The 15855-nt window shown below is 36.8% G+C and overlaps 1 protein-coding gene across 1 annotated transcript; it reads right to left on the bottom strand.

Annotated features, from left to right (window-relative positions):
• Nucleotides 1-117: 117 nt before the first annotated feature.
• On the bottom strand, nucleotides 118-15614 carry mindy4b (MINDY family member 4B). The gene is made up of 12 exons (XM_026225855.1): nucleotides 15381-15614; nucleotides 15274-15301; nucleotides 11164-11340; nucleotides 10710-10832; nucleotides 3878-3969; nucleotides 3355-3520; nucleotides 3198-3263; nucleotides 2977-3047; nucleotides 2646-2718; nucleotides 2399-2563; nucleotides 1118-1298; nucleotides 118-1012 (listed from the first exon to the last, which is right to left on the bottom strand). The coding sequence occupies exons 1-12, from the start codon at nucleotides 15479-15481 to the stop codon at nucleotides 870-872; spliced, it is 1386 nt and encodes a 461-aa protein (XP_026081640.1). The 5' UTR covers nucleotides 15482-15614; the 3' UTR covers nucleotides 118-869.
• Nucleotides 15615-15855: the final 241 nt, after the last annotated feature.

The raw sequence follows: 15855 nt of genomic DNA, 5'->3' as shown, positions 1-15855 counted from the left end.
GTATTTATACACCTGTATCTCAGTATATAAAATATATTTTCTATTTCTTTTGTATAATGCACTATAATTCTGTCATAAACGTGTATATCCTATTATGTCAATATAGCCTTTGATAATAAACTACATCAAATAAGAACCTTGCATATTGAAGTGATATGCCACAAGGCTTTGTCTTAAGTCCTCTGTTGTTTTTACCAAATTCAGAAAATCTGATATTCAGCAGTAATCTATCATTTCTATACTGAACACCTGTTAGAGTCCTGAACAGTTAAAATATTTCTACAAGTAAAGCTCCTTATAATGCAGATCTTCAGTACTTTCTGTCAATCACCCTGTAGTCCATAACTCACTGAATTTACATGATTTTTTATTTTTAAAATATAACTTTACTGTTATTTGTTTGCCCATTCTTACAAGTAAACCAAATGTCACAGTCAGGAGTTCAATCTATAAACAATCAAAAATATATTACATAGATATCAGCCTTTTCTGTCATGACTTGAGACTTGATACTAGCAATCTGAACCCATGTCAGATACAAATAGAAGGACAAAAACAGTATGGGGGCTAATATAGGCCCGGAAAGGGACATGTGTACCAGATTTGAATCTATTTTTAACAAACAAAAGACGTTGTTTTACAAAAGACATGTTTTACATATTTAAGGTTTTCATGTATTAAATGCTCAGATTCTGAGATGTTCAAATGGACAGGTTGTGAAGGGTAATCGTGTTATTAAGATTCGCAAGCCAAACTGAAAGTCAAAAGTAAGCCCAAATTTTAACCTACAGTACGTTAGTCTATAAAATACTCTTATTTCAGGCCAGGAGATGTATGCTACAAATCAGGTGACCCTGCTTCAAATCTCTTCAGAAAAAAGGCACTGTCCCATTCCAGTCAATAACTGCTCCCTCCCACTTGGTCCTAATGGTCATCTCTACAGATGGAAACTTTTTTTCAGGGTCTTCTTGAATATCATTATGTTCAGCCTCCCAGTGATGGGAGTGTGTATCTGAAATACAAAAGAGCAATACAATTCATATATTTAAAATGTTTGGTTCACACAGGCAGGTGGCATCAATGAGAAAGACGTGTGGGCAGCAGCTAACGACTCTACCTATGGTGAGCATTGTTGTGCTGAGCTGAGTTGGATAGCCATTGTAGAAGTAAAGCTGGAAAAGATGCTCCATTTTCCAGTCTGAGAGCAGCGAACGGTTTGGGCTGAATAAAACACTGTAGGTGCCATTGATGTTGCACACCCAGATGGGCAGCCTGGGGGTTTTCAGCATGCTGCCCACCTTAGGAGAAAAGTGTTCAACTCAATGGATGTGTTCAAAATATAACAGATTACAGTGCAGTAAAACAGGAATTAAGAAGCCCAAAGTCCTGTGGGAGTAGATAAAGCAGCATTTTTTTAAGTAAAGCCTTACAAAGTGAAACCAGAAAAACATCAATACAAGCTGGGGATTAGCTTCAAACAGAGCCCATGAAACGTGGTGCAAACAACATGCAGAAAGCAACAAAGCAGAAAATTATTTCACAGAATGGACCCCTTATGACCGTGTGTCAAAGGTCAGTAATGCTGTTTGACTTTTTATTACAAGGAAATGACAGTAAAGGCTGTAATATGTAAGTTGGTGTGGTGTGACGTGAATACATTTATTAATGTTTGTACACTCACATATATCCAAGGAGTTTACTTGCTGGTTTTAGAGTCATATATTAGATGTGTGTTTCTAATGAACTATTTTATCATTGAGACATGTATCCTTTTTATTTAACTGCAATTTACATTCAGCTAAGTCTGAAAACATTACATTCATTATATTATTTCCAAAAGTATTCTTAAAAAAAGAAAAAAAGAAAAGTGCGCTGCTTTTTGACAAAGGTTGTCACTGATCTATTAGCAGACCTCTTTGGTGAACGTGTTGGGAGCCATTTTAGGGTGCCTCAAGTAACCTCAGTATTTAGTCATCTCCAAGAACCCCCAAAACAGAGAGGGACCTGTCTAGCCATGTTACCTTGATAGAACCAACTCGGAGGGACGCGAGGACACAGAACACATCTTTGTGAGAATTGAAATGTCATAACCTATTAAAATATTTACTGATTTTTTTTTTCATATTACTTTATAACTTTTATTTTACAGCATGTATTTGTGACAATGAGTATGTATATTTAATGTTACTCATATTTTCTCATTGTTAAGATTCTTTTTAATGTGCCTATAAAAACTGTAAGGTTTCTCCAGGTCTTTATTAAAATTATGCAAATCAAAATTTTAAATGTTTACTTTCACAAACCATCACTTATATGTGAGCTTGCATATATTCATATGTTGCCTACAGTAATGTAAAGTTTAGAGTGAAAGACCAAACCCATAGGATGGTTGCTGTACCAGGGGGAGCTGTGCATGGTTGAATTGTTCTCTGTTCCAGAGCAGATATCCGACATGACTGCGTGTCAGAACCCCGTGGAGAGCTTTGTGTTGCTCATCGTTCGGTGATGTACCATTGAAGACTTGAGGAGTCGCGTGGCCGGTCAGCAACAAGTTTAATAAAGCCTAATGGATGTAGAGACAGTTTGATACAATTAAATGCTAACAAGTCAAATTAACAAAAATCTCGAAAAAACCCCCTCCTCACCTGTCGACAAACAAAGTTCCCCAAGCTCAAATGCAAAAGATGAGTGGTGGTACAATCAAAGTCTGCCCGAATCCTACAAATTCAGAGACTGTTTAATTCAATCACTCACTTCATTCATTTAAAATAGCCTACTAAAATTCTCTCTGATAATTCTCTATTTTTTTCATATGGCAGATCCATATTATTTTACGAACTGACTGTATTATGCCTTTTTTCTTTTCTTTTCTTTTTTTGTAACAGTGTAAATGTCTTTACGCTCACTTTTGATCAATGTAATGCTTCCTTGCTGAATTGAAGTACTCATTTATTTCATGAAAACCTGTAAACATACTTGTCAATAGTCCTGGAGAAGATAAGACTGTACAGAAAAAGTATGATGCCATGGCTTCCTTCTTCCTTAAACTAAAGACATTCAGGTGAAAGTAAAAAAAAAAAAAAAAACTGGGTAAGTCAAAGAAAGTGTGATTATAATTATCAAGTACATTTATTAAAGTTATCATAGGCATAGATTTACCCATTAATATATAATTTGTGTTATAAAAATATACTCACACATTGGATGTGCTCCCATATAAATGATCTAACATCTTCTTTCTCTTTAAAGGTGAAAATCTGCAACTGTAGAATTTTTAAAAAGTAAGAAAAAATAAATAAATAAATAAATAAAAAAAATAAGCTGTATGTTAACGTTTTTATAAACTGCATGTACCCTCTCTGTGAAGTTGTCCAGTTTGTAGTCCATGTGGGGGGTAAAACAGCGCTCTGACGTGACCAAGCAGACGGTAGCGGTCTGCTCCTCACCAGCTGTCCACAAGATGTCAGACAGAGCGGCTGCCAGGGCCTTCCTCTGCTCGTTCTCCCCTACCGTCACCATACTGAGAACGAGAGAAAGAAAGAGTCTGTCAAAGCTGTGATACACTGGACTGCAGTACCACAACATTCTCATTTCAGTTCAGACGATTCAGTCAAAACCATCAAAAAAAACTTTCATTTGAATGACACAAGTGATTTCAAATGCTAAATATGTATATTAATTTTATTTGTTATTGTTATTAAATTTATGTAATATAGAAATAGCAATATTTTGGAGCTATTAACACCATTTCTACCCCAACCATAAATGTTCTGAAAGAAACAGATTGAAATGCAAGTTATTACTGACTGAAAATTTGAAATCTTTCCCCTCTGCCATGGTTATATCCCAATTATACATCCTTGAAAAAATGTATCACCTTCGCATTGTGCATGAGTTTACTGACTGGTCGAAGAGCAAATATTTAATAATATGAGCCTGAACCACCATCTGAATAGCACACGCTCCTCCCTGTAAGTGAACAGAAAGAGAAAACGCTGTTTGAGCTCACTTATGTCATGCATTTCTCTCACTTAATTCCACATTTTAATTTCCTTTAACAGTAATCGACATGAACACAGGACTTCCATGTTAATGATGAAACACAACAAATACACATATGACTAGTCCAAAGGTTATAATTAAAACAGATTGTACCAGCCTTTGTGTATATAAAGGGACAGTTTAGCCAAATAAAAAATAATCAGATACTTAAATCACGAAATGTTCATTTTTGGCAGAACTAACACAGAACTGTTTTCAACATTATTTATAATAAGAAATAAGTCTTTAGTAACAAATCAGCATTTTAGAATGATTTCTGGAGGATCAAGTGACACAGAAGATACTAGATCCAAACATCTCCGTTACTACTGTAACCTTTGTTCTCTGATGGAGTGACATTAGGGCGACTGGGAACCCCAAACTCCATACGGTTATAAAAGGTGATGCCGTGCTCCACTCATTTAGGTTTGTTCCAAGGAGCCAAAACAGTGTCTCTGTCATTTCAGTGGGTTGTTCAGTGTATGACAGGAGGGACACAACATATTGTTCCCTCCATCAAGAGAACAGAGGTAACAATAGTAACCAAGACATTCCCTCACTCACTTGATATTGTGTCAAATTAGTGACACTAGGGGGCCCTATATTAAATGTTCAACCATGTGATCTGTGTTACGAGGCCTTGCCCAGTGGAAGACACACGGTTTTCCGACAGTGGAAAATGGATCATACGGGATTACCATGAGGGAATCAGCACATATGGAGCACTTAACCCAGTTACATGGGCTCACTTGAAAAGGGGCACACCATGAGTAACTTGCCTGGTAGTGAATTTCTCTGCCAAATTAGGTAATCATACTTGAAATTAGTACTCATTACCAATGAGTGCTGGCGAAACAGGATGGTGTTCAGGGTTCGCAGGAAATGGAGAACTCAAACGGACAAAAAAAGTGCACGTTATCACCTCAGAGAAGGGAAAGGCACTCCGTGCAAGTTGTCAGCCAGCTGCCTAATGCTAACCTGTTCATACCCAGTAACATTTGTGACAAAACTGGCTTAACATGGCGATTGTAAAAATCTCACAAAGGCATTGGATATAGCCCAGCAAGGACATGGCTGTGTCTGCCTTGACACAATGGAGTGCTTACACATTCACCACCTGATGCCTGAAAGGAGTCGGAGTCTCAGAGAGTATTTTGGGCAGAACTCCATGCACATTTTGCTAACAAAGAAAAATATAATATATATATATATATATATATATATATATATATATATATATATATATATATATATATATATATATTAGTCATTAAAGCTCCAATATGGAGGAATTTTGTAATAAAATTTCCGAAAATAACTTGCACAGTGTGATATATTTCCTCCAGTTGTGTACTTACAATATCTCAAAAGTCTCCAAAGATTTTTTATTTCAGAGAAATTCCGATTTTAAATAACTGGCCGTCCCGGACAAGAAATGTCGCCTCTCAGTGACGCAATGTCCGCTCTATACTTTGTTTCCAGTGTAGACCATGTGATGTTCCACCACACAGGAATATCACATGGTCAAATGCATAAGTGGTGGTTATGTTATTGTTATGGATCACGATTACTCTTTGGCGAGTATTGAAGTGCCAGGAAAACGTAAGCGTCCATATTCGGATACACGCAGACTGTGTGACAAACGGAGGAATAAACCCAGGATAAATATCAGCCAGGTGTTTACCAGATGGAGAGAGCTGCGCGAAAATCTTGGACTTGACAGAGACTCTGCTCTCGCGAGTGTATTGATAGACAGGTAAGCAAATCAATTATTTATTTTGTTATTGTACAAGTAACATAATAGTTACAGTAAAGATGATTTTAATAGATATGAATTACACCACATGCCTGTACATTCTGTCACTGTAGCATTTTTTTATCAATAATGTTACCTGCGAGAAAATAACATAACGTGGCAAATGGACTGTTTAAGTTTCAATAATAGCACTTATAAACAAAGTTATATTGCTCTTTTTGCTAAGGTAAGGATTTTTATCACGTGTGGTGACCGAGATTATGGCAGTACAATTAAATAAAATCGGATATGTGTTGTTAAAAATATATTTAGTCATTACTTGCAAATGTTCGTTCAAATTTACTTTTAGAACGATTGGTTTGAGCATGTTAAACAACACGGCATTAACCATAAACACGTAACACTGTAAGTTGTAACGGGATAATATATGTAACGGAGGCCAGCGAGTGGTGCTGTGCAGGTAAACCTCACTCCCCGATCTCAAGAGACGCACTAGCGACAGACACTAGTGGCTGTAGCCATTTAGCCTCCTTGTTAGTGCATCCGCCTCCCATGCCGAAGACCCGGGTTCGAGCCCCACTCGGAGCGAGTGCGAGGACCGTCAGAGAGGACCCGGGAGAGAGGGGTATTATTACAAAAAATTATTCGATCAGATATACAGGTAATACAAAAACGAATAAATTACCTCATTCGTGATCATGATTTGTTTATCCAATTTAGATACATTGCTATGGTGAAAACGCAATAAAAACGATATCTCCCATCGTCACCTGCTTCATATCGTCATCAAGCTTCGCCTTTGTTATTGTTGGAAATGCGCCCTCTTGTGGTCAATTACAAAAATCACATATTGCAGCTTTAATATATTTATATGACACTGAAAAGGCACTAATGACAGGGCATGTCGAAACTTAAAACCCCCCTCAGACCCCAGTGGGTTAGCCTCCACACATTTCTGAGGAACATACTGACCAGGTTGTGCTTTCCTATGTACTAACCATCTACTCTGTCATAATGTGCTTCTACATCAGCCACGTACAACTTCAAAGTGAAGGGGGATTATTATTCATTGTGTGTTGCCACAAACCATTCTTGATTTTGATGCATGTCAAAATGCAGTTCTGCATCAACATCAAAATGAAAAGGTGCTTATGCAGTCCCTGATTCAAAACTTGCACATCTTAGACTGGCCCTGACCCACAACCTTTTCTTTTGGGTTGAATTGTTCTGATGAGCCAGCATGATAGAGTGGAAGTGTTAACCATGTGTTCAGACTCTACAAGAGGAGCACCCAGGTAACAACCTGATGTCATTGCTTTGGCTGTAAAGGTGTCGAAACACCTACCTTGCTCTGAACAAAGGGCTCTTTCTTGGCATCCCTCATCTCTGCAATGTTGAGCCATGGATGGATTATTGGACCACCTGGGTGGACATTGCCTGACCAAGTGTCTGTGCTGTGACCTTCGTCATCCATAGACCAAGAGCAGTTGCCACTTGCAGCTCCTGCATGCTACTGGGTCAGGGCTAACTTTGTGCATCTCTCTCAGTGTCTGGCCCTGCATGATGACCAGGCCATGCAGGGTGGCGGCGGCATGTCTGACAGCGCTGTAAGCTCTTGTCATCATGGATGATGTGATTTCACAGGTTTTGGATAGGAAACTTGGACTAAAACTTGGAATTTAATCTTTAAAAAGATGTTTTCTACAGTGTTGCTCTTAGGGGAAATGTCTCTTTTATGGGGAAACTCTCTTGTTAGAGAATGTTCTCTTATGGAAATCTCTCTTTTAGTAGCTCATTGAAGCACCCAGGGGAACTCTTTTGCACTTAACAGTGCATGTGGGAGAGAGAACAACTGAAATGTGCCATACAGAAATCCAACAACGTTTCTGGGCAGAGGTGAATGGAGAGAATCTCAGAGAAAAAAAAATAATGAATGTGAAAGCCGTTTCTTTTCACATTCTTTATCCAGGAGAGTGACATGCAAATTCCACTTGAAAAATCTCATTGGCCTTTTCTAAAGTATCAGAGGTGTTTGGGGCTCCCAAATGTGACCCCTGATGTCACTGCATTGACCTTGAGTGAGAGATGGGAAACCACATTATTGAACCAAACTCAATCAACAATGAACTTTTTTTTCTAACTGATTAATGAATCAATCATTATTTTTTTGTTTATCACAGTAAAGTTGCTTTGAAACAATCTGTATTATATAAAGTTCAATATAAGTAAATGTTACTTGACTAGAGAATAGTGGTTTTGATTTGTAATAGCATTTCATGATATTACTGCTTTTACTGTATTTTTGATCAAATAAATCCACCCTTGGTGAGCATAAGGGACATCATTTGGATGATGGAAAGCATGTTAACTTAGCTGCCTTAGTTTAATAGTGCCAATGATCTGTGGATAAGAAAACAGCCAACATTTCAAGCTCATTATGAAATAATGAGGTGGCAGGTAGTAATGCAAAGTTCAAACAATAGTGAAGGGCTAATCAATCTGAAGTCATGACTTCTCCATGAAAAGACCTATGAGAAGTGATCTACTTAAGCTTGTAACAAAATCCTTGTTCACATATTTAACTTGCAGTTCTGGCAAAGGGGAAGTAACTTAGATAACGTGATCACACATCAGGTCAACTGTCTCCAGTTTGGGCTTTGCCAGTATTTTTAGTAAGTCTTTTTCCAGTTCTACTTACAACAGCTTTTTTAAGAACTGTTAAATCTGTTCAAGTGTCAAATAAGAATACAATACCTAATCAAATTGACTCAGTTTAAGGTAATTCACCCCCCAAAAAAGTTCTTACGATGTACCAGTTTTAAATTTAAGATGTGAATGTGGACTAGATTGTCATTTCATGCACCATGGGAAATAACATGGTCTGAAATGACAAAGGTGAATGAATAATGACAAAACTTTAATTTCTGAGTGAGTAATGCCTTCAATTCCAGAATGCAAAAGCATAATGATGACACATCTGACAAGGATTCTGACTGTCATAGTACCAAGTATAGAGATTACTGACTCAGAAAAACAACATTCAAATAATAATAATAAAATGTCATAACCAGCATAGTTTCTATACGATGAAGCTCAAACAAATAATACCAGTTGTGTAATTAATTTCAAAGATGATTTTGGAATTATATATATTTTTTCATTATAATTGATTTTATGTATAATAGTATGGAGCTCTTTACATGCCACAATTGGCTATGATTTAAATAAATTAAAATGAAGGGGGAAACGTAGTACAATGTGGCCACAATTGAATTTATTATATATATATATATATATATATATATATATATATATATATATATATATATATATATATATATATATATATATAGCGTGTGCCTTTACTATACTGTGTGCCTTTTGCCCCATGTTTTTTAAAGGTCCCCCTTGCTACCTCATAACAATATTTTTTCTGCAATCACATTATGGGCATAGTGAAAAGCTATTTTTTTCTTAAGGTGTGCCTTTAGTCCTGTTATAGGTACCCTATTTTGTTTTTCATATGGTGACTGTGAAACACTTCACTTACATGATTTTATGGTGAAATATGTAATTTTTTTTATGTTAATCAGGTAAAAATAACACAGCAAAAGTAGACTCTGCACTGAAATGATCGTGGCACCGTTGCTTCTGCTCTGCTCCTGCTACACATGTCTGAACTGCCTCTGCGTGTGGTGTGAATGTGCTAATCTCTTAACATGTGCACTGAAAAAACGCGCCTAATATAACTTCTCTCCCTCTCTCATAACTGCATATAAAATATTGATACGAGCCGTGACTGTTTCCTACAAATACAAGATATTTTTCAGCAATAGGAAACTGGGACGTTTGGTAACCATGTGTGTGTGTGTGTGTTCTTGCATATGGTTTATAAATATCTGAAATAGGTACTACAATGTAAACATGGTTTGTGAGGACAATTACTGTGCCCTCGTAAACCAAATGGCTTTAAAAAATACTATATGGTGTTTAATAGAAATTTTAAACATGCATTTTCCGTGATGGATAGAGGTAGTGTATGGGGATATACAGTATAGAATACCGTTACGTCTATCGAGAGTCCCTGTAAACTACATATGCGTGTGTGTGTGTGAGAGAGAGAGAGAGAGAGAATTAAAAAGGCATTGGAACACGTTGCTAGAAACTCCGTACATCGCTCACTGTTCCTGTCAGACTTCAGTGAGTTTATCCTACGGGTCACATTCGCCGTGGACTATTATCTTCGTCTTTCTTCTTCTGTGGTTTTCCTAGTTCGTGATTGGTCAACTTCAGATAAATCAACAAATCAGCTCGTTCAGCCACACACGTCACAAATTCAAATCGATAGCTCACAAACTTTTTAGACATGTTTAAAAATGATCGGGAGGTCGGGAAGAGCTCGTAAGCCACTCTGCTCGGCTCGTAATTCATTGCAAATGATACGAGTCGCGACCATACAAGCATTGAACCTCACCCATCATCCTTGTAATGGTTACTAATTAATTCATTGCTTCTGCTCAGTATATATACCCCTTGTGTTTCCCTTGTTCTTTGCCTGTTTCTGCTTGTTTGTTTTTTTTAGTTTTGGTTAATGTTTTGTCTCAGTTTTCTTCATTAAACAACCTACACTTAGATCCTTGCCTCGGACAGTTTCTTTTAGTATATTAATTCATGTTTATCACCAACATGCCTTTAACCATTTCAACCATAGATTGTTTTGTGTTTGTTTTACTTATGTTTAGATATACACATTTACTTCACTTACACATCAAACAGAAAGGTTTTGTCCCCTCAATTAATTTATATGAATCTGAATTTTCATGTTTTAAAGAAAGTTTCAAGGGTTTAAACCCAAAACTAAGACAATAAGGAATGACTTATAATGACAGGTATGAAGATCTCTTATACTCACCAGCCTCTCAGTCTCCAGAGCATATGCCATTTCAGAGAAAGGCTCCCGAAACTTGAAAAATGATTTCTTCCACTCATAGTTGAATACATGGAAGGTGTTTCCAAACAAAATATTTCTTAGACTCTGTATGAGAGACAAAGCTAAATGAAATGTAAAAATAATGATAATAATAAATCAAGTGATAGGACAATTAAGTCAAGATTTTTGATAAAAATCAACACCCAAGTTCCAGCTAATATCATTGAAATGTAGGTTTATTTTTTATTTTTTAAAAACATAATTGCATGTTCCATGGAATTAGCAGTAGTTATGACTATATGAGACCAACTTGATCTAATGCTTAAAGTCCTAATAAATAAATGATAAGTCAATATCCTGTCTTTTGTCTTCGGGACACACAGCACAAGTCAACAGAGCAGCGGATCAAGTGACAGGGTCATGTTCCACGACTCACCACCGCCAGCTCTGGTGACAGCGGTTGCCCACCCAGACTCAGAGACACTGTGAGGGTTTGAGGAATGGAGTAGGGTGCTGTAAACTGCTCGTTCTGTGCGCTGACGTGATGAGCCGAGGTGGCCGGCCTAGAAGAGTCCTCACTGTCCTCTTCAGATTTGATCTTCTCACTAGGTCTCTGCAAGTGATAAAGTGAAAATGTGCAGTTGCTACAGTATACCTTCTACCTTGTCTTACCCGTAAAATGAATGTTATTAAATGATAACGAAACATATTTTTAGGCTTCCTGACAAAACATTGCTTATACCGGTTGTTTTGTTTGTTTGTTTTTTTCTCCTGTAACAGTGAAAACTATTTTTGTTTAATGTTGTTTAATATTTGAAAACATTGCTAAATTCAAAATAACAGTTTTCTGTTTTACTTTAAAACCTTCCATTTAGAATATGTTTATATATATATATATAAAATACTTTACTTTTGATCTTAATTTTAAATGTGCAATCAATCAATAAATCAGTCAGTCTTACCCTAAACTTACCAGTTTCTACATAACTCTTCAGTCACAGAAATCCCAATGCACAGTTACTAATCTTACGAATATGAAGTTGCCAGGCTTGAGTTGAATGAGCCATCAGCAGATAACTCACATCTTGGTTTCTCTTCACCTCCTCTTGAAGAAGTTCTATGTAGCTCAGTCTGGAGTGCTGCAAACTCTTGATGGTACGCAGAAGGTCCTGATAATCTGTCATGATGGCCTTTACATGCACTCTATTATTGCATGTAAATGCGATTTCACCCATGGCAATAACAATATGCCTGGTAAAATGTCTTCCAGGAAATGTGGTAGCAAACACACACCTCTCTTCCAGTCTGTGATATGGAGTTTGTTGAGAGGATTGCAGCTACGCAGACACCCACTTACTCTCATCTGATTGGCTGACTGCATGCCATGGGAAAAATGACATACAGCCACCTGAGAGCACAGTGTCTGAAGTATCGATTATGGAAATATTAGACTTAACCAAATAAGTGACATTGGCAAAAGGAATGTTACATTTCCATGCATTCTTGCATTAAAAACAGCTAAAAGCACAGAAGAATGCATCAGAACACGTTCATTTGAAATATTTAGCAGAAACATTTGGCCACAAAATTAAAGCTCTGTCATCATTTACTCACACTTGAGCCATTTCAAACTTACTTTTCACAAAGGGATGTCCACCTAATCACTTTACAAAATATTTACTATAAGCCTCCAAAAGTATTCCAATATACTAAAAATTAATTTACAAAACAGACTTTACAACCATGACTAGCTATTTTTAATAGTTCGGTCTGTTCATCAAAATAAAGCTGTCACAATCTCCTACTGTAGTTCCTATGAACTCCACCAGATGGCAAGCCACCTCTGACTTTTGCCAATCTACCCGAGACTACATTTCCCATAATCCTTTGCTGGACTCATCATCATTGATTGCATTCACCTGTGCCTTGTTAGCTCTTCTATCTCACCCTATTTAAAGCCTGATGCAAAACACACACATTGTTCCGTATTGTTAGCCTGTAGCATTCCTCTGTTTTCCCAGTTTTGCCTTGCCTTGCCTCGCCTCTCGACCCTTTCATCTGGTTGTTTTGCTGCTTGCCCTGACCTTTGCCTGTTTTTGGATTACAGTTTTGTCTCATCCTGGATTATATCTTTTATGCTGTTCATTGACCTTGCCTGTCCTGGCCACTCTTGTAAATAAAGCCTGCACTTGGATCCTCATCCCTGTTGTCACACGCCAATGTTACAATAGCACAGAGTTTATTACTTTGATTTAGATTTTTCATTTTGAAGCTTGAGTCACCTTTAATTAACGTTAAGTCGTTAACAGTCTTGGCACAAATGTGGCCTCAAGATGGCACTACTGGCCTTCTGTCTGCAATGGCATGTACCTTTTCAGCCAGAGCTGGGTCGTATGTGGCAATGATGGCACAGCGTGGATCATGGCAAACAATATGAGGGCCAATTTCTGGTGGGAGGAGTGTGGCCCAGATCAGTTCAGTGATTATGAGGCCCAAATCAGGCTGGTGATCTGACAACATATTATGTGACCCAAGATAAAAAAAGATAAATAAAATTTTGCATGGTACTGGTTAAATTATCACATACATTTAAATGAAGTGTAGTATTGTTTAAATTTAATATTTGAAATGGTAAGTCATAACAGAATTAAAAATTATCATTTCAAAATTAAGCAAACCAGTAAATCAGTCAACTGCATTAAACTGCACTTAATTATAATTTTATAAAATTGTATATTTTTCTCAGCACAAATAATATTAGAATTCTTACATGAAGAAAGAGAGAGAGAAAAAGAGAGATAATTTAACCATTACCATATAATCTTTATTTGGTTTACCATGGGACAAATCATTAGTATGCTGTCATGCACAAAAAAATAAATAAAATTATCATACAAGTTTTTTTTTTATTATTATTTAAATCCTCTGTATCCATGTGAGGCTTTTTGTGAGGAACAGATCAAATTTTAAACCACTGATCTGCAATATGTATCTCTTTCTTCTGTAGCTTTAGTAAAAATTAAAAATTTGCCGTTAAGAAGTTCTACAACAATTTTTACGTCAACAATATCAAACACACATTGGCTCTCGCCTGTTTCGCCAAAGATTTCGCCATGCCGTGTTTCTGGTGATGCGTGTTTTGAATGAGAAGTGTGGGTTGGGATATTATTTCCTGCGTTTAACCACTTAAATTATGGCCTGCTCTTCACACCTTATATTCTGCCAGAGTGGACTGCAACTAAAATGAATCATCATTTGGACTACTGTGGTACTTCTTTTGACACATCTGTAATAACTTCTTATTATTAGAGTGTCTGTCTGTTACGCTTCTCTAGACTGTATAACGCTACTTTATTATCCACTTCATTAGTTGATTTGTTGTTTATAAAATTATAGATGCCTGATGAAGATCATACGATCAAAGCATTGCTATTAAAGTATTTATTTTACTGTTTTGCAAGTTGATAGTGTGAGTGATTTTCTTGTTTTCTCTTGTTTATAAAATATATTTTTAAAAATAAATGCAATATGTTTTTTTATTGCACATTTATGATGTGTGGGTTTTAAGTCTGATTTTCTATTAAGTTTAATTTTCTTGGCATAGTTTGTGTGTACATTACCAAAACATTTCACAAAATGAATAATGGTGTTTATAGTAATACAGAATACAAAAATATCAAATATTAATATTCTGTTTTGGGTCTGGGCTATATAAGGCTCAGGTGTGGCTCAGATTTGAGGATTCTGGTTCACTTGAGATTTGGTACCAGTAATAAAACCTGTTTTGGCCCAGTTCAGGGCCAGCTAACGGTGATTAACTGGCTGAGATTTAGGACGGTTATGGCCCATGTGTGACACTTGTCTTTAATCCAGTTCTGGGCCACTCCAGGGCCCTCATTCTATGCAGCACTTGGGCTGAGGGAAAAGTGATTGTGTGGCCCGGAGCTGGGCCAGAAAAGATTTGCTTTATGGGTTGCTATGTGAACAAACATGCAAAAACAGAAAAAGAAACATTGACATTATTCAAAAAGGTTAAACTTCCATTGGAAATTAATTTCATCTAGTGGAAATGTTCATTCAAGTTCATTTTAAGATATCAACCTCAAATTTGGAACACAACTTGCTTGTGTATTTTGTTTTTGATTTTCTAACAGTTTTAGAGAAAACAATGTTTTGGTATAACTTTTTTTCCACTTAAACAATAATCTATATACAGTAGACTAATTTCTTTAAAAAAATAATAATGCATGAATAAAAATACAAACAGTATGCCTACCTGTGGGTTAGTGCATACAAATGTTTGGCTGAAAGTTTTCAAAACGATCTTTCTTCGTTTCAGAGATGGAAAATGTTAATCCTTACCCGTTTGGAGCAATGTGAGGGGAAAATAAATTATGATAATTTTGTCGTTTTGAGCTGATCTACACCAGCAGTAACCATTTTTCTTTCTCTAGAAAACACTTTGCTTGCATCGCAAGATGTCTAAATTAGAAAGAGAAACATTACGCAATCCAAATATAAATAAATAAAACCGATTAAGACTTACTTTAAGATAGCCCTGTGGTAATTCCGACCTGTAAGATAAAAAACAGGTTGAGTAAACATGGGCCCTGGGCAGCAGAAGCAGACAGCAGTGAGCGCGCGCACGCGTACCCGCGGGAGTTAAATATCTCTCTCCATTTATCCAATTCCGCGACCTGCTGGAGGATTTCATCTATTTCACTGCTCGCCTCCACATCAGAATCCATCTGCATGTGACAGGAAACATGACATTAGTGTTTAGTTCGAGTCCCAGCTGTCCTGATCGTGTTCGGTAAGACAGTCTCACAGCAGCTCCCCCGGGAACACAAAACAAAAGATACAGAGACAAGCGCCTTGTTGCTTAGGCTGCGTGCAGACAGGACGTATTCTGGCGTTTTTGTTTATAATAGAACGTGTTTCTTGAGTTACTTGAGCACTTTTTTTTTATGTAAATAACAATAGGGGAATACAAGTCGTACAAAAATACACGAGTCCATAAAACATTACACCTAATCTCTTTTGAGTTCCGTTACTTTGCATTGTGTGAGCGCCTTAATGTGCACATGAAAGCAATCATGATGTAGCTAAATTTATGTTTATGTAATAA

The sequence above is a fragment of the Carassius auratus genome, chromosome 40 (assembly GCF_003368295.1).
Source record: "Carassius auratus strain Wakin chromosome 40, ASM336829v1, whole genome shotgun sequence".
Taxonomy (NCBI): Eukaryota; Metazoa; Chordata; class Actinopteri; order Cypriniformes; family Cyprinidae; genus Carassius; species Carassius auratus.
Note: the sequence above shows the minus strand (reverse complement) of the source record. Positions and strands in the feature narration are given on the sequence as shown.

Bases quoted from the DNA above. Each gene is read 5' to 3' on its own strand.
- mindy4b (XM_026225855.1), bottom strand. From the start codon at position 15,481: ATGCAGATGGATTCTGATGTGGAGGCGAGCAGTGAAATAGATGAAATC. The intron at 3,264-3,354 runs GTACATGCAGTT...AAAATTCTACAG, and splicing joins TGGACAACTTCACAGAGAGG to TTGCAGATTTTCACCTTTAA. The intron at 2,719-2,976 runs GTATGTTTACAG...CTGAATTTGTAG, and splicing joins TTCTCCAGGACTATTGACAA to GATTCGGGCAGACTTTGATT.